Source organism: Bos indicus, chromosome 18 (assembly GCF_029378745.1).
Source record: "Bos indicus isolate NIAB-ARS_2022 breed Sahiwal x Tharparkar chromosome 18, NIAB-ARS_B.indTharparkar_mat_pri_1.0, whole genome shotgun sequence".
Classification (NCBI taxonomy): Eukaryota; Metazoa; Chordata; class Mammalia; order Artiodactyla; family Bovidae; genus Bos; species Bos indicus.
Genome location: NC_091777.1, coordinates 3,502,328 through 3,520,457, shown reverse-complemented (window position 1 = coordinate 3,520,457; position 18,130 = coordinate 3,502,328). Strand labels below are relative to the sequence as shown.

At 47.5% G+C, this 18,130-nt stretch overlaps 2 protein-coding genes across 4 annotated transcripts in view; one reads left to right on the top strand and one right to left on the bottom strand.

Annotated features, from left to right (window-relative positions):
• ADAT1 (adenosine deaminase tRNA specific 1) overlaps positions 1 to 10,192 on the top strand; it is a 46,296-nt gene extending 36,104 nt beyond the window's left edge. For 2 of the 3 annotated variants that reach the window (XM_019978709.2, XM_070770347.1), the window contains one exon: positions 1,686 to 5,072. In XM_019978709.2, the coding sequence (XP_019834268.2) occupies positions 1,686 to 1,848 (163 nt within the window). In that variant the 3' untranslated portion in view covers positions 1,849 to 5,072. Of the gene's footprint in view, positions 1 to 1,685; positions 5,073 to 8,986 lie in introns of those variants that run through there. The other variant, XM_019978711.2, reaches the window with a different exon arrangement.
• GABARAPL2 (GABA type A receptor associated protein like 2) lies at positions 4,881 to 14,994 on the bottom strand. Its single transcript, XM_019978714.2, has 4 exons — positions 14,837 to 14,994; positions 14,455 to 14,510; positions 13,153 to 13,325; positions 4,881 to 5,483 (listed from the first exon to the last, which is right to left on the bottom strand). Exons 1-4 carry the CDS (start codon positions 14,868 to 14,870, stop codon positions 5,393 to 5,395), a joined length of 354 nt encoding a protein of 117 aa, XP_019834273.1. The 5' UTR covers positions 14,871 to 14,994; the 3' UTR covers positions 4,881 to 5,392.
• Between the last annotated feature and the right edge of the window lie 3,136 nt (positions 14,995 to 18,130).

Sequence of the window (18,130 nt, the reverse complement as noted above, 5' to 3'; positions counted from 1 at the left end):
GCCTTTATGTGCATCCTCTCAGGAAATCACCGAGAAATTAAACAGTGGGCAACCCAAGCTTTGCCCAGCAATAGAGGCACACTCAACCCAGTTTGCCTTGTTTTCATTGAATTTGATTCAGTTAATTGAGAGAAAGCAAAGAGTTCTTCTCAATGTGTGTTCCCTGCCCCTCCCCTGTAAGATTTCACCGACTTCCTTTTTTTATCACTGCCCCTTGTGGACTATTTTGACCTCCAGTGTCAGACTTTATTTTTCTGGGCTCCAAAATCACTGCAGATGGTGACTGCAGCCATGAAATTAAAAGACACTTGCTCCTTGGAAGGAAAGTTATGACCAACCTAGATAACATATTAAAAAGCAGAGATATTACTTTGCCAACAAAGGTTCGTCTAGTCAAGGCTATGGTTTTTCCTGTGGTCATGTATGGATGTGAGAGTTGGACTGTGAAGAAAGCTGAGCACTGAAGAATTGATGCTTTTGAAGTGTGGTGTTGGAGAAGACTCTTGAGAGTCCCTTGGACTACAAGGAGATCCAACCAGTCCATCCTAAAGATCAGTCCTGGGTATTCACTGGAAGGACTGATACTGAAGCTGAAACTCCAGTACTTTGGCCACCTCATGTGAAGAGTTGACTCATTGGAAAAGACCCTGATGCTGGGAGGAATTGGGGGCAGGAGGAGAAGGGGACGACAGAGGATGAGATGGCTGGATGGCATCACCAACTCGATGGACGTGAGTTTGAGTGAACTCCGGGAGTTGGTGATGGACAGGGAGGCCTGGCGTGCTGCAATTCATGGGGTCACAGAGTCGGACACGACTGAGCGACTGAAATGAACTGAACTGCACTGAGTGCCGTTTCAGTTGGTATTTTCATGCTATACTTTGTCCTTTCCCCAGTGGTATTGTGACTGTCCTCCCAGCCCAGCACCTCAGTGACTGCCGGGCTGAGGATAACAGCTGGCAGTTCCGGGCTGAGGAAAACAGCTGGCAGCAAAGAACTAGGCTTTGGGTTGAGGGAGCCCGAGTCTCCACCAACTCCAGGGTTCAGTCACCTGTGCTGACACAGGCAGATTGTGCCTCCCAGTTCTCTGCCTCTCTCATCAAAGATGAGGGCCAATGAGAGTTACTGTTTTGATTACATGTACTTTGGGGAAATTGTTCTAAAATAAAGGATGGCACATAAATTATGGTGCAAAGGTTGTAAGCCCAAATATATCCAGGAATTGAAAACCTTTAAAAAGTAGATGGAGTGAACTGGAAAGCTACTTGTCCAAAGAGGAGCCATTTTGTTGTTGTTGTTGTTCCGGCCAACTGTTGCCAGATCTTTAGAAATTTTTGAGGGGAAGCAAGAAAGTTGTATTTCTAGAGGTATGTTTAGGGGCCACATAGAGACACAGGCGTTCGGTTTGTAACCTCTGGTCTAGCAGAACAAAGATGGATTTTGGCTACAGATTTGAGTCTGAGTTGTGGCTCCAGGAGGCTCTGAGCGTCTGATCGTGGGTGGGGTGACTTTCAAGAGTGTCAGTATCGTCACCTTTGACTGAGGGTGGGGTGACACCCCCGGCAGTGGGGTTGTGGCCATGAGCTGAGACACCGTTCAGCACAGGCTTGAGGAGGGCTGCTTGCCACATGTGCAAGGCCAGCCTTGGTCTCCGGCTGCTGCTCATAAGGGACTCTTTTTTGCAGTTTACTGATCCGCATTTCCAGAGCTGCTTCCAACAAACCTGAGAGATCATCCATAGAAGCCTGCTGGGCAAATGGTTTGGAGCCCCTTGCTGTGCACCAGGCTCTTCCCACATGCACCGCCCCTTCCCACATCTGGAAGCAGCAGCTTGTCTCTAGCAGCTAAGGAGGCGAGGAAGCAGGGCTGTTGAGCACAGAGATCTATATATATATATAGATCCTCCTACCTAACTTTTGGGGCCTTGTCTTCGCGATGTCAACCACCAGGATTTTTTTTTCTCCCTGAGGAAATAAAGATGAAAAGGGGAACTTTAAATCCCCAGTTGTGCTTTTTTAAAGCATTCTACCATTCAGTCTAATGAAGAGTGAGGCTTTTGAGAATAAACACATGTACACTGCCTCCTGAATTCTCCTTGAAGCAGATGCTTGGGCTGCCTTGGGGATTGGTGCCCTGGTTGCGCTGTGCTGGGTCTTTGTGGCTGCACGGCCTCTTCTCTCATTGCAGCGAGCAGGGGCTACCCTCCGCTGCAGTGCTCCAGCTCCTCCTCTTGGTGTGGAGACAGGCCCTGGGGCCCGTGGGCTTCGGCAGCTGCAGCGCATGGACTCCCGGGCTCCAGAGCGCAGGCTGAGCTGCTCCTCGGCATGTCCGCAGGATCTGCCCCAAGCCAGGTTCAAACCCTGGCGGAGTCTTTACCACGGAGCCACCACTTTTTCCCAGCTCTTAAAAGACAGTAGCTGTTCCAAATTGTCCTTCCTAGATTTTTTTTAAAGTTTTGCTTTTCCACATTTAGATGTTTAATTCATCTTGAAATTTATTTGATGCGTTATTTAATCTATATTCATATATATATACTAAAAAACCAATTATAAAATAACAGGTTCATCCCCCTTCGATTTTTCACGCCATCATGCTATGTTAACCATGGGTCTCACTCTGGATTTCCGCTGTGTTCCCTGGTTTGTGTGTCTGTTTCTTTGCCACAAGGCACAGTCTTAATTACTTAATTACTGCTAACACAGATCTCCCTGGCTTGTTTTTCTTAACATTTCCTTGTTATTCTTGGCTTCTGCTCTCCAATTAATGGACTTTTGCCAGCAACTGTCAGATTACACAGACACACCCCTGACTTCAGTAAAAATTTCAATTTTTATTGAAACTGTATTAAACTCACAGGTTAATCTGGGGGCAATATGCATTTTTATAGTCCTGGATGTTCTCATCCTTGAATATCGTGTATTAGGGTTATCTCTTTTTTACGTCCCTCAGTAGTAATCATTTTTTCCATAAAGGTCTTACATATCATATTAAGTTTATTCCTATGCACATATTCATTTTACTTCTATTGAAAATGAATTTTTTTTCCTATAATATTCCCTAATTGGTCATAACTGGTGTGTAGAAACATCAACATTTGCGACTGATCTGGTATCCACCAGCCATGGAGAACTTTCTTCTTCTAATTTGTATAGATTATCTTAAGATTTTTCTGTGTAGATTATCACAGTCTGTATATTACAGTGTTCCTTCCTGATTCTTTTGCCTCTCCTTTACTTTTCCTCTCATTATCTTAGTTTTATGCCAGAACAAAGTTCAGAAAAGCACTGATAGCAGACTTCTTAATAGCGTCATTGAGATATAATTCATATACCATAGAGTTCACCCTTCGGATTTCCTTTTTCAGTTACTGTCTTTAATAGGAATGCCTCTGAAATTTTACCATATTAAGTAACCAACTGTTGCGGTCCCACTTGTTAACTGTTCATTATTTCCCTGATAACTTGTTATGCCACATGTTTTATACACAGATCAATTCCTGGGTTTTGTTCCATTAAAATATTTGTCTATCCCAATGTCAGTACCACACTGCCTCATTCACCATAGCTTTATTTACTGAAATGTACATATTTGCTACACGTTTTTATGAATCCCCTTTATCAAATTAAAGAACTCTTAATTTACTTAGAAGTTAAATAGGTTTTGAGTTGTTTCAGGTGCTGTTCCTTCATCTGTTGGGATGACCATATAGGTCAGGGTCTGCAGGCCCGCACTCCTTTAGTCTGGCCTCCAGGGTCTTGTCTGGAATGAAGAATGCGAACACCTTCCATTTGTTGGGGCTTCCCTTGTGGCTCAGCTGGTAAAGAATCCACCTGCAATGTGGGAGACCTGGGTTCGATCCCTGGGTTGGGAAGATCCCCTGCAGAAGGGAAAGGCTACCCACTCCCGTATTCTGGCCCAGAGAATTCCATGGACTGTATAGTCCACGGGGTTGCAAAGAGTCAGACACAACTGAGCGACTTTCACTTTCACTTTTCCATTTGTTGGGAGTCTGAGTTCTGTAAAGAGCTCAAAGGTATTCTGTGTATCCCTTGACCTGGAACCAGAGCTTCGCCCACGGGCTTCACTGCTGTTTCTAGGCTGCTCTTCCCAGGCTCTGCATCCGCTCCCTTCCCTGATTTGTTGCTGTTCAGTCCCTAAGTCGTGTCCTACTCTTTGAAACCCCATGGCCTACAGCACGCAGGCTCCTCTGTCCTCCACTCTCCCGGGGTTTGCTCAACCTCATGTCCACTGAGCTGGTGACGGCATCACCCCTTCCTTGATGAACAAGTGTCTGAATCTGCCCTTGGAGCTCAGGGAAGGTCATGGAGGCTGCAGTCTATTTCCCTACAAGAACGGGTCACATGGAAAGGTTTCCATGCCCAGGAGCCACAGGGTCTGCTCGGTTTCAGTAATAATGATAAACCTACACAATGCAATACTAAAATAAATGAAAAGGCTTTCTATGAACGGGTATGGAAAGATCACCATGATATACTGTTCACTGAAAAAAAGTATATATAATGTGTTCTAAGTATATATGTGTTCTCTTTTGTGTAAGAAAAAAATTTTTTGAACATATATTCACATATAACTGGACTTCCAAAAACAAATTCTGAAAAGAATGTGCCAGTAAAAGAAGTTCCCCAAAAGGTGGAGGGTTAGGGTAGTCAGAAAACAGCAGTGGGAGAAAGGACTTCTTGACATATACCTTTTTAGAGATTATATTGACCACTTAAAACAAGTCCCTCCTGACAGAGGCTTCCTGTGCTCAGCTGTTCTGCCGTGGGCCCCACAAACCCTCCTCCTGGCCTGGCGGACGTAGGAGCTCCTTCTCTCACCCATCTAAAACAAGGTGAATAAAGGACAAGGTCACACTGCAGTGCCTTTATAAGAGGAAGTTTTATTGTTAATTATTTACCTTAATAGTTTCAGAAAGAGGAACAGATTAGCTCAGTCCACCATGACTGGCAGTTGGCAAAATCTAGTAAAGCAAGTGTTCTGATTGCTATGGATTTAATTTGGATGCTTTTAACACTTCACCATCTAACACTTCAAACATAATCCAGAATAAATGCATCATCTCCCCTTTCACTTTAATTCCCACCTCCCTCACTTCAATATGGAAATATCTTCATTAAATAAGATTCCCAGAGGAACAGGTTCTCTGGAGGGTACAGCCATGAGGACAGTGCACAAAAGAAAAACTCAAAATAAAACTCTGCAGGATAATTTACTAGTCTAAGGAAACAAAACCTTCCAATATATTAAGAAGTAAATCCAGTTACAAATGCACTGAGAGGTCTATGTGAAGAGGTTCTGGTAGAGTAACTGAAAATGGCCGGCTATTTACAAGATCCACAGCGGGAGCGCTGCACCAGCCCAGCGCCGGCCCTCAGAAGCCGAAAGTGTTCTCGCCACTGTAGGCCACGTACAAGAATCCATCTTCATCTTTTTCCTTCTCGTAAAGCTGTCCCATAGTTAGGCTTGAAGGAGAGAAACAAAGAAAGAACACTGAGAACTGGGGTTGATGACTGAGTCCAGCTGTTGGGAGAAAAATGGTTTGAGGATAAGGAGCCCACTACTTAAACTAGCTACTCTCTGTAACACCTCTGGTGGGAGGTTGATAAAAGTAATTAAGCCTTGGGGAATCGGGGATTAGACTAGAATCAGCCTCCTATCTCAAGGCAAGACCATCTGACGCACCCTCACTCTGAGGAAATCCTTCAGAAGCCAGCCCCAGCTCCCAAGGAGTGCTTTCACAATGCTTCCTGAACGCCAGGGGCAGGGGAGAAAACCGAAACAAGAGCCCAAGAGCCCATCTGTGGGAATGGAGGACAAAGATGGGGAAGAGAGCCTCCTTCCAGCTGGCCTCTGAAGATTTATAGCTAGAACCTGACATGATTCCTATGGAACCTCCCCCGCCAGAAACCTGTGCCCAAGACCTGCATCGGCGTCATCAAAGGGAAGCTACTCTCCTCGCACGTAGTGCAAGCAGCTCTCAGACTGTATCGGGAGCCAAGGAAGTCCTGCCTAAGAAGCCTCCGTGAACAGACACTGCTCCAGCTAGGCACGCGGGGGAGGACAGCTGGCTTCCCTTAGCAGTGCAAAAGACTGCAGCAGAGGAGACCTGAGCGTGCTCTGCCGTGAAGCCGAGCTGCACTGGCTCCAGAGTTGAGACTAGGAACACTTGAGCTCTGGCCACCTGACTGCACTACTGGAGACGAGCAGGAGGTCCAGACACGGGCTAAACAGGGGCCTGACTACGTGTCGGGGGAGATGGGGTGTCAACCAGCAGTCTGGGAGCCAGCTCGAGACATCAGAGGTCACTAAGCCCAGAAAGGCCACAATAGATGCCTCCACGCAGGACTCAGTAAAACCAGGGCCAGCAGGTACACAGAGAGGGGTCAGGGCCTCAAGCTGGTAAAGACAGGCTGCCCCACGGCCCTGCTTTGCTCCTGGCTGCTGTGAGACCTCCACGTAAATAGGCAGAGACCACATTTCTGTATCAAGGGGAAGTTTCTTCCTGCCTCTCTAGAGGGCTGGCTGTGTGGGCAGGTGAGAATTAGTAACAATGTAGGAGCAGATGAGTATGAATACAAAATAGCCTGTCCCGGGCGTCCTGTACAATAAGAACTGTGCTCTGCCAGGCTCTGAGGACTCCCTGAAGCAGCACTGTCCACGAGAAATTTCTGCTGTGATAGACACGTCCTATGTTTCTGCTGTCCAATGCAGTAGCCACTGTGCACCTGTGTTCAGCGCTTGAAAAGCGGTTCATCTGAACTGTGATGTGCTGTAAGTGTAAAATATACACAAGACTTCAAAGTGTCAAAGTATAGAAAAAAGATGTAAAATTATCTCAATTTCGATTACATGTGAAGTGATGACATTTTGGGTATATCAGATAGGTAAGATATACTATTCTTGTTTAACGTGGCTGCTAGAATACGTAGAATCACACAGGTGGCTTGTGTGCCACTTTATGGACCGCACTGCCCTGGAACACGTGAGGACCCAGGAGCAGCCTGTTTCGAGTGGCAGGCCTCCACCTCAGCTGCAGAAACAATAAGGAGCTTGAAAAACATGCCCAAGCCCTCCCCCAGACCAATCAAAGCAGAGTCTCTGGAGGTAGGATCCAGGATCAATAAGTTTTAAGATGCCCAAGATGATTCCTTGTACAGCCAAGTTCAGAAACAATCCTTTTGCCAGAGGGGGAGATGCCTATCTATAAGAGCACCTTACTAGGAAGAAGAGGGACAAGCCAGGAAGTGGAGTGAGGAGCCAGCAACTAGCAAAAGGCTGGAATGAGTAGCCACATCTCTCACCAAGACTTTTAGCTCCGGTGACTGGCACCCTAAAAGTGAAGTGAAAGTGAAGTTGCTCAGTCGTGTCCGACTCTTTGCGACCCCATGGACTGTAGCCCACCAGGCTCCTCAGTCCATGGAATTTTCCAGGCAAGAGTACTGGAGTGGGGTGCCATTTCCTTCTCCAGGGGATCTTCCCAACCCAGGTCTCCCGCACTGCAGGCAGACGCTTTACCGTTTGAGCCACCAGGGAAGCCCACTGGCACCCTAAGGAACCCAGCTTTTCCCTGAGAATCCTCAAAATGAGGCAAAGGGGAAAAGAGCTACTGCTCTCGCCACCACTCCGCACCACCTGGTACACGTGTCCAGGGGGCTCTCGATAAGACCTGAACTACAGTTTCCCCAGTACCGTTACCACAGGGCCTGGGGCAACAGACACTGTGCAATTCAAAGGCAGCAACCCCTGGTTGTCTATGGCAAGTTTGGTTCCATCTGCCAGCCTAAGTTCTGCTCTTCTAGCAAGTTACAAGCTCAAGGGCAGTGACTCGAAATCCTGCTGCTGAGTTAGAAATACCTGAGGAGCTTTATAAATCCCCGACTCTGAATGCTGTCTGCAGTGAACAATGACCATGGACCCACTGCTAAGGCAAGCTCTGAGACTGACGGGGTTGGGGGAGGGAGCTCTATAATCATGTGGCTTTCTGTCTTTAGATTCCATTGTCTTTTGGTAAAACTTGGGTTTATAAATCTGTTTACCAGTACCCTAGCAGCTACAGAGGCCAATCATAAAAATTCTAACTATAATAGCAAACACTTAATGTGCCAAGCACTTGTTCTAAGTGTATTTCATACATAACTCTTTACCCTCAGAACAGTCTTAGGAGGCAGGTACAATCATAACCCATAGTTCACAGACCATAAAAGTGAAGCACAGAGGTTAAATAATTCTCCCCAGGTCACAAAGCTAGGAGACATCCTTGCCACCAAGTTGTGCTGCCTTCACGTGAATACACAACGGGATCTAACAACCGAGTGTCGGCGTTCTTGTACCTTCTGCAAAGATCGCCCTTAGAACAGCGCTCCTCCATACATACATGCATACGGAATCACCTGGATGTCTTGTTAAAATGCCATTTAGATTCTGAAGGTCAAGGTCAAGCCTGAGGTTCTACATTTCAAACAAGTTCCCAGGGAAGCCACTGCTGCAGCTTCTGTACCACACGCCAAGCAGGTCTTAGGGCCCCTCCTTCAGATCATGTGTTTTCCTAACTAGATGGCTTTGCCTAGTGACTCTAAGAGCCTGCTCGCTGTTCTCCGTTTCTCTGCCACGCAGCATCACGCGGAGTCTACTCAGTTGGCAAGAGCACTACGTCCTTATACTCAGGTATCCCTTGGGCAGGAACTTGAAAACTGACTGCTCACGGCTGGGATCTAAACGCTCCAGTCCACGCCCATGACTGGACACCTGGTTCCAAGGCTTCCTAGTGCCGAGAAAGCATCTGTACAGTATGATTTGAAAACAGCACCTGTGCGATCAGGCCACACACACAGAATCAGAATAACTCGGTCTGGAGCCAAAAAAGAGCTGGGCTACAAATGTAGTTTAAAAGTAATTTTAAAAAAGTCCCATTAAAAGGATAGCCAAGCGGAAGCACAGGGATGTAAATCGTGCCTCTCTTCTTCAGGCACAGCAGAAGGCTGGCTGCTCCTTTCCGACAAGCCCCACGCCTCTGAGAAGCGGGGCCCCTCAGGATTCGGAGGCCCAGGGCACTCAGCACAGGCGGGCCGCCGCTGGAGCGCCAGGGCGGCGCAGGCAGGCTGCTCGAACGTGTCGGTCAGGCTGACAACCACGGGCAGCACCGCAACGCCAAGGATTCCTGCCCAAGTTACGGCTACAGAAGACGCCCGAGGACGGCCCCCAGCCCGGCACTAACGCGCAGTGCTGCGGCTCCGTGTGTTACAGTCATCTAAGGAGGACGCCACCTTCAAGCTCTCAGTCTGACAGAAGAAACGGGAAAAGCCAACAGCAGATTTGAGGCAAGCCAAGGGGTGGTGGGATCCTGAGTGGCATGACCCTAAACTGCTCCCTAAAACCTTGTCCCCCACCCCTCCATTCAAGATCAAACAGGTCTAGACAAACTAACCAGTAATAAATGAGCTTTTCAGAAGGACCCACATCTAGGAAGAGCCATGCTGCCGAGGACAAACTGGTTTTAAGCTGCTCGACAGCTTAGGCATCAGGGGCAGCTGACCTAGAATCGTGGACGCCCCGTCCCTGCACCAGCTTTCCTTGGCCCCAGCCAAGGTCAGCTTATGGAGGCTGTGGGATCCAGCCTGACTCATGAATTGGCTGGACCGATGGGCCACCTGGCCATCCATCTGCTTTGAAGCCCACGTGCTTCCACTGGACCTGGATCTGTCTCTTTTCCAGCAGGGGAAGCAGGGTGGCGGGGTGAAGGGAGAGGACAGTGGCTACTGCTGTGGACCCTGGAAAGACATGGACCTCAAAGGTAAAATTAATATGGCCCTAGAGGCTCCCTAAAATTCTAAAATACAAAAAATTAACCACTGCTTATTCTTTTTATCAGGTTTTTCTCTGATATAAATACTCTATTCCACTAGTAAAATAAACCCTGCTTTGAAGAGGTATTTACCCAGAAGTGCTCAAAAGTGTTGAATTGAAGCATATTTCTAAATAAAGTTTAAATGAACTGTTAAGACATCATAACTTCTTTTACACAGTACCTTTTTAAGAGCCAGGAACACAAGAACTAACAAAAAAAGAGCCAGGAACAATTAAATACCATAATTCTAAACAGCACAGATTTCCCAACGTAACATTCCCAAATTACAACATCTTCAGTTCAGTTCAGTTCAGTCGCTCAGTCGTGTCTGACTCTTTGCAACCTCATGATCGCAGCGCGCCAGGCCTCCCTGTCCGTCACCAACTCCCGGAGTTCACTCAAACTCATGTGCGTCAAGTCCGTGATGCCATCCAGTCATCTCATCCTCTGTCATCCCCTTCTCCTCCTGCCCCCAATCCCTCTCAGCATCAGAGTCTTTTCCAATGAGTCAACTCTTCGGCATGAGGTGGCCCAAGTATTGGATATATTTAATTTAATAATATACTTCAGTTTCTATTTAAAACAAGGGATTAATAAGACTCTTATCTGTACTCTGGTAGGCACCACTGCCAGGTCTGGGTTCCCCACTAAAGCCTTGACTGGAAAACTTATACAATAATGATATTCCTTCTCAAGTCCTGTCTACACCAAGACACAGTTTTCCTTTCGTTTCCAGCCTGATTCTAGATGCAGGCACCTAGGCAGAGAATTCAACTTTCCAATGCTAAATGGGAAAAGGCAGTTGAGATCTCCCCTTTCTAAAAAAAAAAAAAAAGAACTCAGAAAGGATTTTAAATGTACAACTCTTAGGGACTTGCTTCTGTCTCTATTTCTAGAGTCAATATTAACACTGACTACTCAAACAATAATCACACTATTTTACAGGATGGTCGCCTGTGTCCTGGAACACTCCCAAAGCCCACTCTAAGGCAGGAATAATGAAGTTACTTTTGCTCAACCTCAGACATAAGCAATCCTTGTGTAGATATACTTGTTATGGGATGGGGGAGGGCTCATCCTTTCTCAACTCTGATTTCCCCAGCCACTCTCCAAAGGCTGCAAACACTGGCTAATGGTTAAAGGAGGCTCCACGCTTCCCTAAGGAGGCTGGAAAGTGCTAAGGAAGAGGCTCCTACTGCCTTGGGGAGGAAGTGGTGAAGCTGAGTCAAAGTGTAGCTTTAGGAGGAGACTGCCAATCTGTGCAGGAATCAGGTGATCAGCAGTTGCATAAAGCCCGAGGATGTCACATGCCTCTTTTGTTTATACGCAAACTTGTTTTGAAGACTAAAACCCCCAAACAAAGAACTGCTGCCTTAAATGTGGGCCAGGAAGTCATTAACTGGAGCCAAAGGCACTGAAGGATCTGGGTGGAGGGACTGGTTAGTGTGCCTTGGGTCACCGCTGTAACCTGGTTTAGGGAGGATTCTTACCAGGTTGCAAAGGCAAATAAAACTTAAGAGAGAAAGCAGCCTCTGCTGCCCTGAGAATCACTTTTCATTTCCAGTTCTACTGGGAGAGAGGGCATTAGTTAAAATCTGCAGCCATTGTAATTGCTACATTAAAAAAATCTTAATACTTCCCTGGTGGCTCAGAGGTTAAAGCGTCTGCCTGGAATTCAGGAGACCTGGGTTTGATCCCTGGGTTGGGAAGATCCCCTGGAGAAGGAAATGGCAACCCACTCCAGTACTCTTGCCTGGAGAATCCCATGGAGGGAGAAGCCTGGTAGGTTACAGTCTATGGGGTCGCAAAGAGTCGGACACAACTGAGCAACTTCACTTTCACTTTTCACTTTCAATGTCTCCAGAAGCCTGCTTCATTTCTTCAAAGTATCGGAAGATCAGGATCAAGGAAAACAAAACTCAAGGCTACAGGTCCTACTCACAAACTTGTTCCCACCAAGAAGCCAACTCTGAGGAGAACACACAGGGCCGTCAAGGAGCCGCGCAAGCTGCAGGTGGCATGAAGATTTATTTACCTCCACCTCCCCACCACCTTAAGGGAAGCGGAAAGTGACCGCAGATGCGCAAGGCTTCCCTAGCCTCCCCTGGAGAAGAATACACCCAGCACCACAGTGCCCGGAGGCTTGGAAGGAAGGCTGAGAGCCCAGCAAGGTGACAAGATGACCCCTGGCAACACCAAAGCTTCCTAAGCTCGAGCTGCAAGCAGACCAATGGTGCCCATTAGGCAGGGCCTGGCCTTTCTCCTCAGGTAGAGCCCTGGCCTAACGGAAGGCAGACCTTCCATTCTCCCCCATCCTCTGCCAAACATCAGGAAGCAGAAGTGGCAGAGACTGGGAAAGAGAAAACCAGGCCTTAAAAACAGCCAAAGTTATTCTATTCATAGGATATGGGACTAGAATTTGGCTTAGGCCTCTCCTGGAGCTTTCACGGATTTTCAAAAGCAGCATATTTTGGCTACACTGGGCTAGTTCCCAGGGCTTCTTAAAGCCTTAGCATCAGAAGTACTACTTTTGGGGGGATAACAAAATGAAACTCAGGAGGAAGGGGGCCAGCATCTGGCTCTGTTACTCAAATCAGTAACAGAAAAGAACTGACCAGGGATACAGATTGAGCCAGAAAATTCTCCTCTCCCCGCAGGAGACTAAAGCTAGGCTGTCGCCTACCTCGAAGCGTACTGTAATGCCCCTGCCTCAATTCAGGCCCCAAATATCCCAAAGACTACTTCCCGGCAGCATCACAGCAAGAACAAGAGGACAGCTACTCTGACAGAGTAAAGGGAGGTTAAGTCTGTAAAGCACAGTCTCTGGATACCTGAGGCTCAGGCAGCGGACTCTCAGGACTGAGCCTGGAGAGCGAGCGAGCAGGCAAGGTGCTTAGCTGAAGCTGAGCTTCAGCAGGGCCCACAGGCTCCTGGGGAAGAACGACAGGACTTATTTCATGGGTCATTTGGAGAAAAACCTCATTTCAGGCTTCAGTTCTACTGATGGCTTAAGCCTAATTAAGTCCCGAACTATTTAAAAGGATTCTTGGGTATCTGAGGCTGAATTTCATCTTTTTTTTTTTTTTTTTTTTAAAGTCCAGGCCTTGCTCTTAACCCAAAGTGCAGAGACATCTATTGCAGCCCTTTCTTGTTTTCCTTGAGCTCCTGATGACAGGGAGCACAAAATTCAGATTTCTAATCAGGATCTCTAAAAGTTTTCAGACTTCCAAAGTTCTGAGTTCTGTAAGCAACCAAGCAGATGTCCAATACCAGTAAACATCCCTCACCTGGACTGAGGGACTGTCTTATCCACAAACAGGAAGATCGCCTTTTCAGAAGGAAGCTGGATCCTTTTCCTGATGATCCACATGAACTGAGCCACAGTGATGTCGGATGGAACCAGATACTTCCGTTTGTCAATGTCAACAATCTGAGAGCCTGAGACCTTTTCCACAATCACCTGCAAAAGCAAAGTAAGGTCATGACTGGATTGCTAACGTGACGCTCTGGCCTTGCATTGCTGGAGTGCTGATTAACAGTGTGTGGGCAAGGAGGTGGGTGGGAAACGGCATAACATGAGCAAATATTCCCCTGGCTTAATAAACCACACACTCTGGAGGTTAAGAATTGCTATAAATGTGTTACAAGGAAACAGTAAGTGCTTTTCTGTGGTCAATTATTAATACAGTTCTCATCCCTGATCTCAGCATGCATAAGAGAAACACAGCCCTCACTACAAAGCTTTTCAGTACTCTGGGCAGACTCGAGAATATCTGGTAAAAGGTTCCTCTACAACCTCTTACTCCACAGCCCCAGAATGGATCTGCCTTCACACTACAGGGGAGTTAAGATCCCAAGGAACACAGGATATGAGAAGGGACGGATCAATGGGGATGACTGGCAACCCCAGGCAGCCAAGGACCAAGCTCTTCACTTGGCCTGTTGCTTCTCTCTGAACTAAGTTTCAAATCTATCCCTCCTGCCTCTCCCCAAAGGAACTGTTCATAAGCAATAAGCTACAATAACAGGCCTGGATGTCCTCAAAAATAAATAAGGGTTACAGAAATTATTTCCCCCATCAAGGGATAAATACAGGATAAGCATTATTGATCAGTGGCGATTCAGATTTTTTTTTTTTTGGTCAGGAAAGGATGACAGGGTCAGGGTGAGAAAAGGGAACCAGAAGTCAGGTAAAGAGGAAGGTGAAAAGTTAAAGATGAATGTCCTGAGACTGAAGTACCACTTTCAAGACCAAAGTGAACGTCTCCCTCCACCACCATTCCCTGAAGTGGCTGTGACCTGTCGCCCTGTCCTAGAACATCATTTCTTACATAATTGGCTAGGGAGCCCAGAGGCTGCAGAGAGCTCGCTGGCCTAGATCGCGAGGTTCAGCACCGAAGCATCCTGAACAGCATCCACTACAGCCCCTCAAGTCGCGGCCCTCGACGGCCCCTTACCCAGTGTGTCCCATCTGCCACCACAACCGTGACTGTAGTCTAAACTTGTCAACTGTTGAGCAGCCTTGGCCCCACCACCGGTCCTAGACGGCAGGGGTGACAGAGAGGCGAGGGGGCGGGGAACGCACTCACCGGAACCCGGTCGGGGTATTTCGCTCTGATCTTCGCAGATTCCACGCATCTGTGTTCTGAGGGAGAAACACACGGGGCTGACGGCCGCGCCTGCCCGCCAGCCGGCTCCCAGAGCCCCGGCCCTCCGCCCTCCGGGACCCGCGCACGCCCCCGGTCTTCTTGGGCGTCCGGACGGGCCCGGTCCTCGGGGCCCCGGCTCCAGCAGGGCCCGCAGAGGGCGGCCCGGGGCGGGTGGGCAACCGCCCTGGGGGCCAGGACCTCGGCCGCCCGAGCCCCGAGGGAAGCACCCGCCCCGCCCGGCCCAGCCTGGGGCGGCCCGAGTGGGGGAGGGGGGGCCCCGCCGCCCCCGCCCCCACGGCCGGGCCAGCGGCCGAGCGCTCACCCAGCGAGTGGTCCTCCTTGAACATCCACTTCATGGCGGCGGCGAAGAAGGGACGCAGCCGGCTCTCGGAGCCGCGGAGCTCAGCGCACCAACCACAACAACAACGACGGCGGCGGCGGCTGCGATACACGGCAGGCGGGACTTCCGGCTGCCGGAGCCTAGCAACCGGGAGGGGCGGGGCTTCCGGCGCCACTCGCGGGACTCCGCGTCAAGGGGCGGGGCCGTGTGGCAAGGGGCGGGGCAGGAGCGGGGCTTAGAGGGGCTCTCGGCGCCGGGAGAGGATAGAGTGGGCGACAGGGAGGTATGTGAGGGATACTGATGACTGCGGAGCGGGTATTCGAGAGCTGGTAGCAGGCGTGGGGTCTCGGTGGACATTAGTAAAGGGAAGAGGTGAGCAAGGGTCCGGCTGATAGGATAGAGCCCTTACAGGAGACTGTTCAATAGGCAAGTCTGACTGGGGCGTTGGTGACAAGAGGGCAATTTTGTAGGTTTCAGTGACAGAAGAGGGTGCTCTGGTGGCCAGTGATGGCAAGGGGTCTACTTAGGGCTTTGACACTTTGGGGAGGATTCTTTGGAGTGACTGCAGGTTCAGGGCTCAATCTGAGGGATGTGACTGGTTTGAGGGGACTGTGTGGGGAGGGGTACTGATGACAACGCGGGAGTTCAGTACTGAGGACAATCATAATTGTTGCGTTGGACCTAAGAATTGGGATTTGAAACAAATCCCAGCTCCTTCCCTCATTCACGAATAAACGAAAAAATGTTTAAGAAAAGTTATCCTAACTATGCATTTGGGGAGTGTAACATCACACTGATCACACAGAGACCATTTAACCCTAATTGCCAGAGGATTTAGAGGTGACTGTCAGACCCAGAGAATTCCCCTGATACCTAGTCATGAGGTGGGTTTCTTTGGCATTCAGCATCACAACCTAAGGGGTGTGTGTGTGTGTGTCCTGCCTGACCATATGCCTTCAGGTTCTCCAGTGATGTCATTCCTTTCTTCCTCACCAGGGGAAGTGTGCTCTGGTTCATCTCTCTGTTTATGAGCTGGTGAATATGTAAGAAGATATTCACTTAATTGGGCACGTGATCCTTGCCACGTGCTTGTGATTCTGATGCATCTGAAAGGCTGGTATGTTTGAAAATTGTCATTTGTCATTCCCTAAGTTGAAATTCCTGATGGATGCTGTGGAATACAGCTTCATTCTAGAAGTATTTCTTGTTATTTTAAGATTGCTTCCTTGTATTTTTATGAAAAATCCTTTGAATTTCATGCCTGGAAATTTTTGCTGTTGCATGTAAGAGCACTGTTCTAAGTGTTGGTGAAAAGCAGTAAACAGAACAGACAACACTTCCACTCTTACAGAGTTTGCATTCTAGTGGGACAAAATGAAAAAAAAATATATGTTGGGTAATGATAGGTGCTGTTTAGAAAAATAAAGCATACTTGGTGACTAGTGAATCACCATGATGGTGGGAGTGAATGCTAATTAGATAAAGTGGTTGGCATATTTCTGGGAATAGGAAGGAGTCCCGTGTGACTGGAGCTGAATATATAAGAAGGTGTGCATTAGGAAGTGAGACCAAAGAGATCTAGAAAAGTGGGTTGAGCTTTGAATTCCATTTGAAGAACTTTAGATTTTATTTAGAATGAGATGAGAAGGCAGTGGAGGGTTATAAGCAGAAGTGTGACATGATATGACTTTCCTAGCTTCTGTATAGACAGTAGATTATAGGGGGTTGAGGATGGAAGTAAGGGAAAAGTTAAGAGGCTATTGTGATAATCCAGATATAAGATTATGTTGGTTTAAACCAAGATAGTATCTGTGGAGGTGATGGGAAGCAGCTGTGTTCTAGATACATTTTGAAGGTAGATCCAACAAAAATTTGCTGATCAATTGAATATGATTCATGAGGAACAAGTCAGGGTTTTTAAATAATTGAGTTGTCATTTACTGGAACAGGGTGAAGCCAGAGGGGTGGGGTGTGCAAATCAAGGGTTTGGTTTTGAATATATTAAGTATAAGATGCCCAAGAGACACATCCAAATAAAGATGTAGAGTAGGTAGATGGATCTATGAATCTCAGATTCAGGTTAGAAGTATTTAAAGCTATCAAATTAGATGAGATCTGCTAGAGAGTAAGACAGCATATTAAAAAGCAGAGATATTACTTTGCCAACAAAGGTCCGTCTAGTCAAGGCTATGGTTTTTCCAGTGGTCATGTATGGATGTGAGAGTTGGACTATAAAGAAAGCTGAGCACTGAAGAATTGATGCTTTTGAACTGTGGTGTTGGAAAAGACTCTTGAGAGTCCCTTGGACAGCAAGGAGATACAACCAGTCCATCCTAAAGGAAATCAGTCCTGGGTGTTCATTGGAAGGACTGATGTTGAAGCTGAAACTCCAATATTTTGGCCACCTGATGCGAAGAGCTGACTCATTTGAAAAGACCCTGATGCTGGGAAAGATAGAAGGCAGGAGGAGAAGGGGATGACAGAAGATGAGATGGTTGGATGGCATCAATGACTCAATGGACATGAGTTTGGGTAAACTCCAGGAGTTGGTGATGGACAGGGAGGCCTGGCGTGCTGCAGTCCATGGGGTCACAAAGAGTCGGACATGACTGAGTGACTGAACTGAACTGACTAAAGAGAGTGAGTATAAAAATGAAAATAACCTATTTTGCAAATAGAATTAAGCACTGAGGAATGAAGACGGTTGTTAACCCTCTGATAGTGAATCAGTGAAGGAGTTAAAAATTGGACCAAAGACCCCTGTTTCCCTTTACAGAGCTGGTCATTGTGTCCTAGTTCGAAGTATGAGTACACCATCTTACACCTGGAAGAACTTAGTATGCTTCTTAGTGGAGAGATTCAAAGCTCATTAACTTACAAGCATGTTTGTCACCTGATGGTCTCGATGTGCAATGTCTGTCTTCTATCATAACCTACCTTTTTTTTTTTTTGCCACATTGTGCGGCATGCAGGAATCTTAGTTCTTAGTCCCCCACCCACCCCCCAGGGATCCAACCCATGCCCAGTGCACCAGAAGCACGGAGTCCTAACCCCTTAACCACCAGGGACTTCCCTTTACCTACCTTCCTGCTGTCTTTTTCCAGTTCACCATTCTAATCGGTTTCTCTGGCTGATGACATTGTCACGTTGGACTGTGGTAAGGGCGCTGTATAGTTTTCCCATATGGGCATGTCTTGACCTCTCTTCTTTGCTAGGATCTCAGCTGTTCTCTTCATCTAAAACCCAATTCTAGGTTATAGTAACTAAACTTATCAT

What these genes read in the sequence shown, in the direction of transcription:
- GABARAPL2 (XM_019978714.2), bottom strand. Translation starts at nt 14,870, where the DNA reads ATGAAGTGGATGTTCAAGGAGGACCACTCGCTGG. An exon ending in AATACCCCGACCGGGTTCCG is followed by an intron (nt 13,326 to 14,454) that starts GTGAGTGCGTTC and finishes TTGCTTTTGCAG; the next exon opens with GTGATTGTGGAAAAGGTCTC. An exon ending in AAGACAGTCCCTCAGTCCAG is followed by an intron (nt 5,484 to 13,152) that starts GTGAGGGATGTT and finishes CTCTCCTTCAAG; the next exon opens with CCTAACTATGGGACAGCTTT.